This window comes from Seriola lalandi, unplaced genomic scaffold (assembly GCF_002814215.2).
Source record: "Seriola lalandi dorsalis isolate HSWRI2012SDOR001 ecotype SW California unplaced genomic scaffold, Sedor1 jcf7180002054889, whole genome shotgun sequence".
NCBI lineage: Eukaryota > Metazoa > Chordata > Actinopteri > Carangiformes > Carangidae > Seriola > Seriola lalandi.
This window is the reverse complement of record NW_019525441.1, coordinates 952,958-969,515: the sequence shown is the minus strand read 5'-3', so window position 1 is coordinate 969,515 and position 16,558 is coordinate 952,958. Positions and strand designations below refer to the sequence as shown.

At 41.1% G+C, this 16,558-nt stretch overlaps 1 protein-coding gene across 1 annotated transcript in view; it reads right to left on the bottom strand.

Annotated features, from left to right (window-relative positions):
- Window positions 1–16,558, bottom strand: part of iqsec3a (IQ motif and Sec7 domain ArfGEF 3a) — a 42,596-nt gene that overhangs the window by 6,344 nt on the left and 19,694 nt on the right. Inside the window, 7 exon segments of the mRNA XM_087180099.1 lie at window positions 3,325–3,368; window positions 4,366–4,458; window positions 6,600–6,758; window positions 6,925–7,024; window positions 8,378–8,503; window positions 12,652–12,791; window positions 15,542–15,708. Coding sequence (XP_087036225.1) covers window positions 3,325–3,368; window positions 4,366–4,458; window positions 6,600–6,758; window positions 6,925–7,024; window positions 8,378–8,503; window positions 12,652–12,791; window positions 15,542–15,708 — 829 coding nt within the window.

Genomic DNA, 16,558 nt, shown 5'->3' with positions numbered 1-16,558 from the left:
TACATGAGATTTGGACTGGGAAGTGGAGCTGGGAAAGCAGCTGATATTACTTTACTCTGACGAGGCCACCCACCTCTCCTGCCTTGTGACGCTCGTGGACAGAGTGGGTGGATCGTTAGCAGGATTGGTCGCACCTGGAAAGAAACTGTCAGGTGCACTGCAGTGTACAGCAGCTTCCGTTTGCCTGCCTTCCCTTTTCTGTGAAGACGGCTTGTTTCATGTTTGGTTTTGGCTTTTTTTCACTCCATAAACCAACAGAAATCATGCGCTCCACCATGTCACCATGGTATTTTTGACTGATAGTCTAAAAGGGTGTGGAGATGGTTTTCAGAAGTGAGGTGGTAGACACAATGGATTCAGAGGTTCTTAAGCTTAAAATATACACTCCAACTCCACTGAAAAAAATCACTTAGTTTTTGTTGATAGAGACTTCATTATAGATAAAAACTGCATTTGCATCTTCACTGAGCATGATCCTATCTGTCATGTTTAATTTTAACATTCATTTAGGAGAATATTGACTGTAAATAAGAATTTGAGTGAAATGGTTTCATTTCCAATTTTTTTTTTTGCAGTAAAATGCAGTATTTTTTTTATTTTTTTTTGTTAGTGTGGACCAGTCCCTTCAGTCCTCCTCTCACGTTCCACCAATTACAGAGTAGGGTATAGACCCTATGTAGCCTGGGTGACAAAACCCAAGGCAAACAAAGCCTCCAAATCATTGCTGCCCATAAATCGTAATTGCTCTGAGCTCACAGTAATAATCAAAGGCGACTCAGAGATGAATCACAAATAAAATGCTAAATGAATCACAATTTAAAATATAGCTGCAAGGAGCAATTTGCAGGTTCAAACCTTGTTGTTCAACGAAATGGAAGGAAAGCAGCTCAATCAAAACAACGAAAAAAAATCTACTTCATTGCTGTTTATTAATTTTTCCCTCCAAAAAGGATTAGCAAAAGTAAATACTTTGACTGGAGTTCATGAGGAAAAGAGAAAAAGAGTAATGTAATGCAAGATGCCATTATGATGCTTACCCCTACACACACACCAAAGTGTATATCTTTACGGCCAATTTCCTGCTAAGCCCCGCCCTTTGCAAAGTTTTTTGATTGATGGCAATCATGTTTTTTGACCCATCTTCCTCCATAATAGAATTGTGTATCTCAGTCCCGTAATCCAAAACGTCTATCATATTAGTTTGTCACATTATGCAAATTGGCGAAAACTCCATCATAGTGGTGTTTTATTGGCCACGCCCACATTCATCAACCAATATGGTTTTGATTTAAACTGGTGAAAATCTGTCCGCCAGGTATTGAAGTACAAATTTTTTGTATTTGTGGTGCCCCGTATGAGTCGGGCTCAACATTCTTTGGTAGGCCTATTCCCAATCATGGCCTGAAAATATCTCCCAAGAATTACGGTGATTGGACAAATAATTCATGAGATGAGCCCTCATTAAGTTAAGCCCCGCCCTTGGCAATGTTTTCTGATTGATAGCAGTGTGTCTCAACACTTCAGGGTTAGAACCCTAACTAAATCATGATGACTTCCAAAAACTGGTGGGGCCAAAAAAATGAAGGAGGTCATGTAAATGACACCTTTGGCTGTCTTTTAATTTTCTTCAGAATCATTACAACTTACCAGCCATTCTGAAACTTCAGCACAAACTATCAGCGTATTATTGTTACTGCTCTGAGCCAGAATATAACATAACAATGTCAACACCTTAACTTATCGAATCTTCAGACATCCCTGTAATCAAGTCTCTAGTGTGAGCAGGATTTCTCTGCGTGACCCTCCTGGTTTCCAAGATAAATGGGTTTCGACAGCTAATGGCTCCCCACCAGCCACTGACATTTACTCTGGGCTGCATGGCAGAGGAGAAGATGACTGGTGAAGGTAACTCAGACAACCATGAAGACTGACCTGAAGTGCAAACATGGGTGAAAAAAATAGTGATGAGGGAAAGCCCTCAAGTCAGCCCTACATAAGTGAGAGATAAAAATCCTCTTTTGATTAGTAATTGATTAAACCTATAATGCAGGCTAAGATATATCATTTTTATTTTGTGGTTAGTGGCTTTTCGTATTAAGCAGTAGATCTATAAACCTCCAATCTTATTGTACAGTGTAAGAGGCTATCAAGCTCTTTCATATTAAAGTTGATCACAGCTCCCTATTATCAGCACCCAAAGCGATAAAAGAGGGAGAGCTTGTATGCATAAAATAGATATTCCATTGCACAATAAAGATTCTTTTTATTTTTATGTCTTTAAATGTCTCTTGGCATGTTTGCGCTGCTGTAATTATTGTCATTCTACAGGCATTTATGGCTATGAAGATGAAATGGCTGTGAAACCTTTGAGTTGAAGTGAAGTACATGTAATTACTTCTGCTCTAACCAGCTCCTGAGTAAAGATTTACAGCCTTACATCTTACCAGTGAGCTGTGTGGAATTAAAAAGCCACTTATTATGTCAAATTGACCCTGTGTATTTGGCTTTTCATTCCAGCCCCCAACTCCGCTGCCACAGAAAGGACTAGGAAAGGTCGTATGTTGCCTCCAGAATTGTAACTGCAAAGCCCCATGGGTACTGTAGTTCAGCTTGCTCTCTTGCTTGCACGAAATGTTCGCACGAGAAGTCTGCCCCCTCTCCCCCAGGAGGTCTGGCAAGGGGTGGGGAGGTGACAACTCCGGGTCAAATGAGCGTTAAATTTATCCGCCTGCATGTTACTGTGTTAATTAAGGTCTCAGTGCTGGATGTCGGCGCACACACACACACACACACACACACACACACACACACACACACACACACAGTATATGTATTCCACACATGTACTCATCTACTTTTAGCAATGGCTGCGTTCTCTTTTTTTCTCGGGAGGCCCTAAAGGAGTCACAATTTTTGCCTGAGCCTGTGAAACTAATTACAACCTGTTCCTTTTTAGGCTCGCAGAAAATACATAAGCTTCTGAGTCTGATGCATTTCCAGTGTGGAGAACCTGTTCTGATTATGATTTTATTAATTTCCCCAAACCACCATCTTTCGTTTTTTTATCCGACAACGGAGTCATTTCATCTAATATTTAGTTTGGCCGGTTTACGTCACATGCCCACAGCATTTTACCCAGCAGCACTCGTTCTCTCACGCACTCTTCACCCACTCCTGCTTGACGCCTCTAGTGCTAAATATACAGTATGACACTAGTCCTGGGGATTCCTATCTCATCCTGCCTTGATAACAACACACTGTACTGACTCTCGCTGCTCTGACTTACCTTTTGTTTGGGACATGGCCCTAGCTCTAAGCACTTACCTCTACTGCATTGTGGCCGCTTCTCTCATCTACCTCCTGGTTTCCTGAAGGCAGGAAAAACGAAAGAAAAGGGGACAAAAGTGGCAGCAAAATATCTGTGTTAAACAGTAATTTCCTGTTAGTGCATCATAAAATGTTTTTATGAATAAAAAATACAGTTTATCAAATGGGGGATACTGACTTTCAGCCTCTAGCCTCAGTCATTTAGCACAATATCATGTACGTAGCTATCCCATGCATATTTAAGACCTACATTTTTATGCTTTATGCTTCTATTTTAAAACAAGTCAGCCCAAGATTGTTTCCAGCCAACTCATGGAATCAGCTTCAGCTATCTAGCTAGTGACACTTGATTAAAATGAAGCTGTTTTTCGCAAACAGTGAATTTACAATATTCACAACTATACCACAGGGGCTGGTTGCACAAAACACCTTATGTTAAGATTTTGTTAAGTGTGAGTCAGAGTTTCCTTAAAATAAAAAGAGTTACACAGAACACCCCTAAGTCTTCCCTTTAACATTTCCTTAAGATGTTCACTTAAATATTTAAGGTTTTCTCCTTATCTTAGTCTTGAACTTCAAAAATCACTTAGTGCTTCTTTGATGTTACCTGCTTTCCCAAAAGTGATCACGGGTATCAGCAAATCAACATTTTCCATGGAAACAGTAAAATTTTGCCACTGTACAATCTCTTTGCAAATGCTGCTGCAAATTCCTTAACTTTAAAAGATTCTGTGCAACACCCTTAAGTAACTCCCTCAGCTAAGGAGAAGTTAAACCTTAAGTGTCATATTTACTGCAAGTAGAAAACTTAAGGTGTTTTGTGCAACTTGCTCCAGATCTTCAGTGATCCAGCATTTTTGTTTTCATGTTAAAATGCGAGGTAGCTCCCTTTTTAAAAATGTTTCCTTTTTCCTATTGATCGATTCATAAAAACAGCAGCGGGGCATACTTTGTTTTCAACAGCGGGCACATTAATGCTACTGGGGACAAGGTCTCTCACACACACTCACGCCCACACACTCACACACACACACACACCTGATGGGGAGCCCTGTTTGCCACGCAGCTCTAGCTGTGTGCCATTGTTCTTTACTGAGTGTGTCTTGGCTCCCTGCTGCTTTTCCAGCTCCCCTGCAGAGAAGAGAAGACAGAGATGATGCATCATAATCACCGTGACAGAGGGCAAAAGAGGTAGATAGATAAGATAGATGGTGAAGGTAAAAGTGACAAAATTAACCAGCATAATTCTTTCTTTCAAAAGCGTGTGCACACACACACACACACTCTTAGCATCTTCCCCTCCCACTCTCTTCTCTAAGCTGAAAACATGACTTTCCATCTCCCTAATTAAACTCCACACTTGATGGTAATTGCATGTCATTTCCAGTCCTGATGACTAAATGTTGTTTTAGTCATCGTGATTAAAAATGAAAAAATTGCACTCTAATTTTGATACTGAACCTCAAAACTGCCAGGTGAGACCTTAAGGCTGCAGTACACGACGTCCTCTGATTGATTTTGGTGCATGTGAGACACAGGTTTGTCTTCCTAATAATTTGCCAATTTATTTGGAAATTTACTGGCAATAATTATGTGTTTTGGTGCTGATTAAAAAGGAAAAAAGTGTGCAACTGGTATTGATTTCCAATCAATTGCTAGTATAACCTTGAGTACAGAGATTTTTAGTCAGTGCACAAGTCAGCTGCAGAATGGTGATATGAAGAATAAAGTTTCCAATAATTTTGTTTAAATGGGAATTGATGAAAGTTACTTGGCCCTGGCTCTTTAGAACTCACGGTTAATGTCTAAAGCTATATTACAAACACATGCTACAGGGAGCAGAGACGCTGTGCTCGGAGATGTTTTTCTGGTGATGAAGAGTGAGTTTGGGGCTGAATTAAAATGATCAGTTCCATTATGGCGTTTCCTCGATATGAATAGCCAGATGCAGAGGGAAAAAAAGCTCCTCCAGATAAACAGAAACTGTAATTTCTCCTTCCAACCTCTAAAGAGGGGAAGCCCATACATAAGTGAGATTGCCGCAGGCATGTTTACAACAATAAGAATAAAAGAGCCCTTAGAGGAGAAAGGAAGATGCGCTGTTTGTCTGTGCACGTGCCTCTTTCTTCTTCCAAAGTTTGTTCCTATATTATGTCTTCAGAACATTTGTGAGCTGTATTTGTGTTTGTCTGTCTTTTAACTAATATGTCCCAACATGCATTCTTATTTGTATATGTGCGTCGGTTTGTGTGTTTTTTGGGCACAGTCGCTGTCTGTCGTCGCTCCACTCTAGAGAGAGAGAAATAACTTCCTTCTGTCAACTCCTGCCTGTCTCCATATGTTGTTGGCTGCCCTCCCCGAGCTGCTGGCTCGCTCTCTCTCTGTGAAGGGTAGAGCAGTTGCGTCAAATCCCAGTAGGGATGCTCTCTTTGATGCCCACTGGCAGGAGCCAGGGCTCTGGATACTCAGGTTTTCCATGTGTGTCTAAGTATGCGCATGTCTTATTGTCTGGAGAATTTCATATGCACACGAAACCAAAAACAACTGATGCCTGGCTGCTTTGAGGAAAACTGGCCTCTTTTCACCTCCAATTCACTGCCCTCCTGCAGTCTGTTTGAGCTGCAGTGCACCAAAGCAAAATGCAAAAGCTAGTCTGTACCGACACGAAGGGGATGCTGACTACGATTTTTCATTTAGCAAATGATACAAAACAAAGGACGACTCCTGACTCCTGTACCATCTGAGGGACCTATTGATTCCCACACAGAGTTCAATGTAGTCCCCCACTTTCCAAGATATGAGATTATCGATTTGTTTCCAAAATGCTATAGGATGTCGACTCTTCTTCTGTTTCACAGTGCACTGCCACAGGTGGAGTACATGCAAACCTGTGTACATGCAAAGTATACATGCATTCAGCCACAAGACTTGTGTCAAATAGAAACTGAAGAGCTTGAGATCATCAAGTTAATAAACCAATCAAACCCTAGGAGTGACAAAAATAACAAGAATTATTAGCTAATTCTTTTGTCTTGTATTTGGGGTCAGATATGCTCATAACTGAGACCCTATAATTGTAGCATTTGATTGCCTTCAGCCCACTTAGAGGCAGAGAATCAGTTTGTTCATTGTGAAAATCTCTGCTTTGTTTAATAACACTACAGTGTATGGAAGGTCCTAGAGGACATGGGCAAATACAAACAGCGATGTTAAGAGTTTTTCATCGTCTTATCCCGGGGATAAAAACAATGTGGTTCATGGCTGATACTTACATTCAATGCGTATCTGCTCCATCTCTGACACCTCTGCGATTGATTCCTTCAGGTCTTCTACAAACTTGAGCAGCTCCTCAGCACTTTGGGCACAGAAATTAAGTACCTGCTTCTTGTCTGAGCCGAAAGGTGAGAGGATGGTGATGCCGTGAGGGTAGTCTGGGGGGAGCACAGAGGACATTGAGTTATTGAGACAAAAGTTATTTGAAATATACTTAAAAGTTGTGCAGTTAGATCCTTTATTCAGTCCTCAGAACGGGTGGTTAACTCGGGGTGTATTATCTTTTTCATGCCAGCCGTCTGCAGTTAAGACATCGCGACTTACATTCATTTTCAAACAGGTGGAACTGCATGCCAAGTAGGCCCATAGCTTTGCAGAAAGTGTAGGCTGCAGAACTCTTCTTCTTTGGACAAAGCTTCAAGATCTGCAAACAATGAGAAAGCAATTAGAAACCTATAGTTAAAATAACAACTTTGAATGACAGCAGTGCCCATTAAATTATTTTTGGTTTATTTTCTCGACATTTCTCTGAGATCTTTTTGATTGTCACTGAGATTTACATATCACAGAAGAAACTCAAAGGAAGCTCGGAAACAGCGACTCTTTGATAATTTAAAACACATTCAAAAAGCCAATGGAGTCAACATTGATGTACACTACAATCTTCAAAGTGTTTTGGGTTGTACATAGTGCTTTAATTTGTAGGAAAAACACCTTGTCAAGGCGTTATACCGGGATGGATTAAAGATGTTCTGGAGCTTTTTCACTGAATGACCTTCCAGACAGAGAAAGATGAGGCAAGTCTGTTTTGCGGCCCCAATGTGGGGCATAATTTACCAGGCAAGGCATATTAAACCAGTACATCACATCGGCACTTTAAACACTTCTCAACATGTTCGAGCTGCAAGAACAGGGGCCAAATTCAAAGAAAAGTCCCCGTCACTTTAATTCCATAGTAAAATTTTTCAAAGACAATTTCTGCCCCACTTTCAAAGCTGTCAGGAGAAAACGTCTCGCCAGAGTGTATCGCACCGCTGACTTTAAGTGCCAAATGAACAGAATTCCACTGTGATGTTGGAAGATAACTTCTATTGCCTCCTACTTCAAAATCAGCCTTTTAACCTCCTTTTCCTGCAGCTACCAATTACTTTTACGCTTCCGCAGGAAAGGGAGGGAGGGTGGTGGCCATGTTGCTTTTCCCTTTGCTGTGTTTTGTTGGCGTGAGATCATCATTTGACATAATTATGAGAGTAGTTAAACGCTTTGGATAGATGACCCCTATGTGGCTCTTAATGAGCCCATTCATTTACCCAACATTAAACCTTTGATAATTCCCCAAACTACACGACTTTGGGCCAATTGAACAACTTATCTGTACTGTGGCCCAAGTGAAAACACACTTTATCACTGTCCTTTCAAGCTGCTCTGTAGGGGACAGATCTTTGCTTATGAGTGCACTGCAACGCTGCGTTTGCTACTATCTATTATTAAAAGAAATGGCCGGATGGGCCGGAGTTATGAAACAACATAAAAGAAGATAGGGAGCCTTGAGAAATGGCTCACAGTCGAAGTAGGTGATGGCGCATTGCAGCTGTCACAACAAAATAAGCAGCTTTAAAACTGGAACGTGTGCAGCAGAAATAACATTTGAGTGTTGGTTTAAAAAGAAACTGTAAACACGTGGAAAACAACAGAGACAAATATGAATTATCACACTGAATCTCTCATGACGATTTCTCAACTCAATGAAGGTGTGAAGGCGTTTTTGTTAACTCACCACAATGAGATCATTGAAGAGGAAGACTTCTCTCTGGTGTGCTGCCTGTTTTTGGGCCTTGTTGACGTCTGTCACCTCAAACAGTCGACTGCAGCACACCAGTCTTCTGTGAGGGACAGAGAGAACCTGCAGAGACAGAAACACACATCCAGGTAAAAGGAGACCTTGAGTCACTCAGATTAAATGACTGAGAGGCTTAAAAATCATTCAAGACCAGATGAAGACACAAAGCGACTTTCCCCCCCAGAGAAAGTGGGAGGAAAAGTACTGTAAGAAAACAGAGAGACTTTGAATGCAAATGACTTCTGGCTTGAGTTTTAAAGTACACATTGTTCACTGCTCATTAGACTCATTAGTCTTAAGCAGATCTTAAAATGTTCATCAGAGCAACAGATAACAGTGATGGGCATAAATTGATTCTGGTTCCAGAGCACATAAAATGTACTTTTTCACTTCACTGTCAACAACTTTTAACAAGGTATTTAAACTTTCTTGTGGAAAAACGATATTGGACGCAATTATATGTATATGTCTTACACCATGTCTGGAGGGGATCTCTAAGTCTCCCAGTGATTATAGACATGTCCTCAACTATAATAAAGATGCAGTAGATCAAGCATAACTATGAATACGCTCTTTTGTATTGTATTGTATTTGTATTTCCATTTCCTTTGGCTGTTGTTTCATCTTCCAGCATGCTGCCATAGTCTGCTACAAGCCGTTCCTCTTCAGTATCCCATCAGTATTGGTGTTCGATGATTGTATACCTTATTTTAGAGTGTCCTAATGATGGATTTTGTTTCTGTGGGTTTTTCTTGGAAGTTTACAAAATGCTGCAGTTGTGTCCCTGGAGGCCTGGCGTCTCCTTTTTGGACTTAAGTGCTTTTCCAAGTTTAAGCAGATTACACTGCAGAAACTGCCTCATGCCTTCAGAAAGTGATCTAATCAGGGTTTCGCCCCCTTCGCACTCTTGTCTCTCTGCCTTGTCTTGTCCAGCTTTTCCGTGTTCGATCACTGCAGAAATCCAAGCAGGAGCTGAATGGCAGTCGGTAGATGAGGATTTGATCCCGCTTTTTGCGATACAATACAAATATACACGGCCTCTGTTCAGTTTTCACTATATGATTTTTATTCCCTCTGCTCCCTGTGGTCGATTTGCAATGCAGTGAGTACACGCATAGACTCTGTCTCTTTCTCTCTCGCTCTCTCGTCGCTTATCACTGCAGGGTACACAGACTCCCGCCCAGCCTGCCACAGCCAGCCTGCTTTCTCATTACACTAATGTCAGAAACATGTAAAGACATCATTAGCCTGAAATGCCTTCTGCTCATTCCAAAAAAAAAAAAACCCCAAAAAAAACAGTCCTGTTCTGACAGGATTGTTAAGAAACAGTTTGACAGGAGAGAGTTTGCCAACGTATTCATTAACAAATTAATTGCTGGACTAAAGAAAAACTGATTATACAAATGCAATCCATATCAAATATTTAAGGGACTTTGAACAGGGGGAAAAATTTGGATATCAAGCTACTTCATCACATTCAAGAAGAATTGTTATTTGGCTTTCATCAGGTCATCAAATATTTACACCAACCAAACCTCTGTTATTAAGAAACCCATTATAGAAAAATCATTCTTATGTGGACGACGTCCTCTAAGCATAATAGATAAGAAGTTTATAATCCACAATACAGGGACTGTGACACCTGCTCCTGCTATGATAGATAAAGTTCTTCCTTAGAAATACTAAGTCTTTCTTTTTATGGCAGACAGCTCCCATGGGCAGCAATAGTCACTTCCTGTCACAACAATCCATCATTGTTTTGGTTATGACAACGCTCCCTCTGCCGTCCTATGGCGATTCATCCATCACTGAGAGACACTTAAAGGCACAGGGCAAAAAAAAAAAAAGAGACATCGGCAACCCTTTCAATGTCAGAGTTTCAATGTCATTCTGGAAGTTAACTGAGATTACATTTATGGAGTATTTAAAAAGTAGTTTTATACTGAAATTCAAAAGTACTTTCATATTGTGGATGGACAGGGAGCACACATGTACTGAAGAGTTGAACAAGGCTAAGAGTCGGTCACAGTTACGCAATGTGTCATATTTAGCATGCTAACGTTTTTTTATTACCACTCTTACAAAGTGCAGCTGAGGCTGATGGGAATGTCATTAGTTTTGCAGGTATTTATTTACACTTCGCCAACTTTTTTCAAATGGAAAGTAGCTAAAAAAGTCGTTACATCAGCCAGCTATTGGTCATTCTCAAGCTGCTATTATCTCATCGTTATGCATCTAAATCAAGCTCTAATTTCAAAATCTTTGTACAACCTGTGGAACTCAGGTACGATGAAGAGAGATAATAAACTGTGTATTTTGGGAAAAAACTAAACATGAAGTTAATTATTTGGAACTCCTCCTCATCCTCTGGGGAACATGAATATCTGTACAAAATTGTATGGCCATCCATTCAATTCAATTGCTGAAATCTTAAGGGCTAAAGTAGAGGACTGATCAATTGACTGACCAACATTACCGTCCATATAGAGCAAGCATGACTAAACATCTCAAACGACTATTAATGTTAACTCTATAATTCAGTTTCAAGAAATCTATGTGGATGTAATATGTTACAGTGTTGAATATCGAAGAGTCTATGGGAAGGAAAACTCTGCAACTTTTATCTATATTTCATAAATAAAGGATTGGAGGGCCTTGGTGTGCTGATAAGATTCAAGTAGAATTCCCTGAACTGTTTAAGTATTTTAAAAAGCCTTTCAGTGCTATGAGTGGGCACAGACAGCACATTCCCACATGAATCAGTGTAATCAGTCAATTATAATTCTAAATACTTCTGCCTGTGTGTCTGTCTCAGAGTTAACTTTGCACAGAGATATTAACACAACAAATGAACACTGTAGCAACAAGTGGATGTATGAGCAAGCATTTCTCATGTTCACTCTCAACTAAAAAACATTCCAGTATTAGACTTTACACCATTCATGTGCACTGACCAAGTCTCTTCAGCTTAAACAGTTAAACAGTCTAATGATGGCAGCGGTTAATGACGTATCGAGCTGGAGTAACGACCTGAGGTAATGATCGAGCCGCTGATGAGACATTTAATGGCTAATAAATGTGTTCTGCTAATGCTACGAAGGCTAGGTGATAGTGATGAGGCCTTGAATAATGAGTGAGTGACTTGGCACGGCTTTAGCAAAAATCAGCTGTGTGTGTGTGTGTGTGTGTGTGTGTGTGTGTGTGTGTGTGTGTTTGTGTGTGTGTGTGTGTGTGTGAGTGTGCACTTACTCATATTCCTGTTTTTGTGTGACAAATTCTTCCTGTCTACTCCACAAAACCCATTAAATACAGCATGCAGGGTTTCTGGAAACTTACTCATCTCCTGAGATGTGTTGTAAAAAATATAGTGCAGGGTTGAAGGACAATTGGCCACTGGACGTATTACAACTGCTGTTTAAAACTGTGTACTAGAAGACTTGTGTACTGATTTATATCTAACAGCTGTTGAAAGTTTTACAGTGTCTCATAAGGAAAAAAGTTATTGTACCATCAATTTAGCTCCATCTGGGATTGAGCTTCAAGGTGTGTGTGTCCTCTCTTCCTCAAAGGGCTGACTGGGGTTTAGATCTGGTTTCACAGTAGGGTTAAATCTGCTCTAACAGTGGATTAAACTTCTGTGTGTAATGTGAAAAGGACTGCTCATAATGAGCAAACCCATGCAAATATTACCCGACGCTCCAGTTCCCCACAGCTCTACACTTTTAGCGTCTTTTAGCTCATTGTTTTGGTTTTATGCCCCGCGGCTTTACTGTTCTGGTTCACTCTCACTGATCTCAGCGTAGTTTCGAGACGCAGCATGCAGCTGCTTTTAGAGAAAAATTTTATGTAAACCCACTCCACTCTACCCGCCCTGCACCAAATGGCAGATGGACAGACTTAGCAACTAGCTGGTAAACATTGTGGAGCATTTAGCTACTAAACAAACATATTGGTACAGTTGGTAGAGAGTTGGTAAAAAACAATGAATCTTGGCCAGGCAGCTGCAAAGACATCTCCAAATGATCTGCTGGGTGTATGAACAGGCGATAGGTGTTGTGTTTAAAACTTTTTGTGGTGCCCTAAGTGGCCAAAACATCGATTTAAGCAGGTTCATATGATTTAGGTTAAAGTTAAGCAAGGGTTGTGGTTTGCAGTGTAGTTGTGGTGAAGGGCTTTAGAATGTAACATCTCAGTGAAGGTCCTGTGCTTACCGTCTTCATGCCTACAATGGACTGCTCAACCTTGGAGACGTAGGTGACGTGGTCTTCGTTGGACCGCAACTCCCTCTGTTGTATTCTTTCATAGATTCCCACCACCATGTCTCGTGGGATATCCGCTCCATCATCCACGCCTAAGACGAGAATAGGCTGATTACACACAAATACACACACACAGACACACACGCACACACACACATCACAGGGTGGTTGCTTTTAATTTTACCAGACAGTTCTGTCCGTCTGGCAGAATATGGAGTGACTGCTGTTTTAACAGTGGCAGAGCAGCCAAAGTGCGTCTACTCTGGCTTTAATACAGCAGGAGATGTGTCACTGCCACAGGAGGAGACACACAAATATGCAAGTACAAAAAAATTCAAATACATCACACTGTGCACAGGCCTGTGAGCACACATTTGTTTTTGCATTATTTGACATGCAGAGCGGAAAAAACTCAGCAGTCAGAGCAGAAGAGAGCTCGTTCTCTCAGTCTCCTTGTCCGTGCCTCTTTGACTTTCTGTCTTTCACTGTCGCCATTAAGTAATGACAGAGAACAATGTGAAAGGAGGTTAATTGGCGAGTGAAAGGTTAATGCCCCGCCTCGCTCTTAGAAGATTTTTCTGTCTGGAACACAGTGCTTGTTCAAGGCCGTGGCATTTCGACGCAGGTAGAGCTGCATGTCATTAGGCTGAAAGGTTGCCCTTGAGATGCTCCCCATTATATCTGTGCAGCTGTACCGCGCGGCGTGGTACATTGAGCTTTCAATGGGGCAGGGTGTGTTTGGAGAAAATGAAGCCGCCACAAGTGATGGCGGTGACAGTGAGGCACCCTGGGACACTGCTGAGACATCGTTGCACATTAAGTAGTTACGGGGTGTGAAAGTAAATTGCATAAGACGTTGAAAACGTCCTTACATAAATGTTCTTCCCACATGACATACGAGCATGACATAGCAGAATGATATAGATGTGTCATGGGAGTATTATGTAATCTAATGTAACCATGAGTTATCACTTTTTATCCATGCTAGGAATTCATTATATGAAATGGATGAATGTGATTTTTTTGTATTATGAGCTTCTAACCTTGGTATGTCATTCATTTGGTCCACCGCTTTGATTCAGACTGAAATATCTCAACAACTATCGGGTGGATTGAAATAACATTTGATACAGACACTCATGTTTCCCCTCACGATGAATTGTATTATCTGACGATGCCTCAACTTTTGTATGTAGCAGCATCATTAGGGCGAAATTACATTTTATCCAATGACATCACCATTAGCCTCCGCTGTACTTTGTTTTTAATGCAAATTAGCAAACTAAGATGGTGACAGTACACCTGCATAACATCAACATGCTTGCATTGTCACTGTTAGCATGCTGACATTCAGCATTTAGCTCAAAGCGTCGCTGTGCCTAAAAGCAGCCTCACAGAGCCGCTGGCATGGATGTAGACTCTTGTCCACAGTCTTGTTTTCCCCACGTTTCCCCTGTAGCTTGAGATACTTTCTGTCTCCTCTTATTTTCATCATCTCTGAGTGTAAAGTTGGCTTGTGACAAGTTCTATTGATGAATGCCTGCCCGCAAAGAGAACTTAAAAAAGGGAAAGGGAAGTCACTGTGCAACTTTGACATCATCCTCTCTAAAAACAAATAAAAGATCCAGTGACTAAGACAGTACAATTTTCATTTTTCAGTGAGTCGGCATCCTTGATTAATTTATGGTGGAAGCTGGTTTATATTATGTTTGCCCATTGTGAAATAGCTCAGAGTCTGCCAGTCTGTTTTAATTGCGATAATGAATGCTCTATGGTTCTTCCTTACTATTGGTTTCTGGTGCATAATTGCATTTCACCTCAGCCAATTAGTGGAGTGAACTATTCTTCTGTCACTGGGTGAGAGAGACATGAGTGAGGAGAAAAGAGGAGAGAGAAACGGGGAGAATATAAACAAGGACAGGCAGATGAATAAACAGCATAATGTTCTGACTGAGACAAAACATAAGAGAATGGATACAGAGACAGTAAACTGAGCAGAAGACAAATACGAAGGCCAAGAGAGAGTGGCATATTTTAATTTGCGTAAGATGCCGAAATTGATTTTCCCACTTAATTTAATTGTGGGGAACAGTCTGGATGAATCTATTAAAGTTGTTCTGCATCGACCTCAGTGCTCCCCGACTGATTCCGCAGAGGGAGAGCAAAACTACGGTTCTCCTGACGAACGAGCATCTGTTTGACTGTGGGAGACAAGAATTACGGCGGCTTTCTGTTGGTGTTGCTATGAGCTGTGAATGTGTAAAGCACGGCGAGCAGAGATAGAAATGTAACCATATCTTTATCATCTGTATTTATGCAGGGAGGGTTTGACTTGAATACAGATCCACACACTGTCGGAAACTGACTCACTTCCACTGACTCATGTGAGGATCTGCCGCCACAACAGGAGATATTCATGAGGGAGAGCAATCCCATGTATTGTCTCATCTATCAACATTCTATTGGAACTATTGGAAAATAGTCATAACTAATGAAACACCACTTTTGACCAGCAGTTAATTTGATACATTCAACTGGCATAAGTAATAAACACCTCAGCGGTTAGGGTAAGGGACTAGTGGTTAAATACAATGGATTTGTATATGTTCTACATCTGAGATTGATGTTGACAGTACTTTTTATATTTGCTGGGTCAGTTTACTATATGCTCTATTATCTTTCCTCCAAAACATACCTCTAAAAAACACTTTCTAGGGTGACACGCATGCACCTAAAATACAAACCTACCTGCTTGAGCTAATTAAATCAATTCATTTATGTCACTTTAACTTCATTATTGTGCCTCTGCACACACAGGCAAATGCAGTGCTGCGTCCCTTACCTCGCAGGTTGCGTATGAAGTCCTCCAACAGCATCTTGCGGTCGGGCTTGATGTTGGGACTGTACATGTCGGTGTTGAGCAGAATGATGGCGAAGGCCAGGATGAAGATGGTGTCCGGGTTGTGAAACTGCTGCACCACGTCGGGGTTACACATGCAGTAGCGCTGGCTGTTGGTTTAAAGGAAGCAGAGAAAGAAGAGGGTGAAGATTGGGAGGAAAAAATGGGAGGAGAAAGAGATGGGGTGATAGAGGTGGAGGGTAAAGAAGGTGGAAGCGAGGGGGATAGATTCAAGTAGTAAAAGATGTGGGTCATGACAGAGGACACAAACATGGAGGAATGACAAAGGGGGAGGAGGAGGAAGAAGATAGGGTGTTAAAAATAAATAGTTAAAGGGGATGATAGGTACAGAGAGAGAGATGGATTAGAAAAATATAAGGGACAGGAAGAGGAGGAAAGATGGGGAGGGATGATACATGGAAGAAAAGACATAGATAATGTGTTATCCTTCAACACACAACATGCTCGTAAACGCCTTGACACAAGCCGAGCACGAGAGTGTCGCACCCAAACAAGACTTATGGCTTTAATTTTGCTCGTGGCTTCATCGGAAGCAGTTAGCTGCCCCTCAGCACCACTGAACCTCACAGCAGGTGCTCTGCCGAAACACTGTCTCTCTGCATAAACACATTTGTCCCCCTGGACTGGATGCTTGCATGGATCATGAACTACACAGAAAATAAAGGGAGTGTTGGTGCGAAAAGCAAAACACTTTGTCTCCTGTGATATACCATCATTTTCTACATGTTTTGTTTAAGAAATAATCTCCAAAGTTCAATCCCTGTGCTGTTTATTTGCAGACACAAAAGTCCACCGAGTCCTTAGCCATAATCAAACATTCTCCCACATTTATGGGCCTGGTTGCTGGATTTATGCAGGTTGTTACTGTGCCGGAGAGAAGAAATATGAAGTTTGAAATATGAAAACCTTACTCAGGCACTTTTTTTTCCGTGTAAAAGA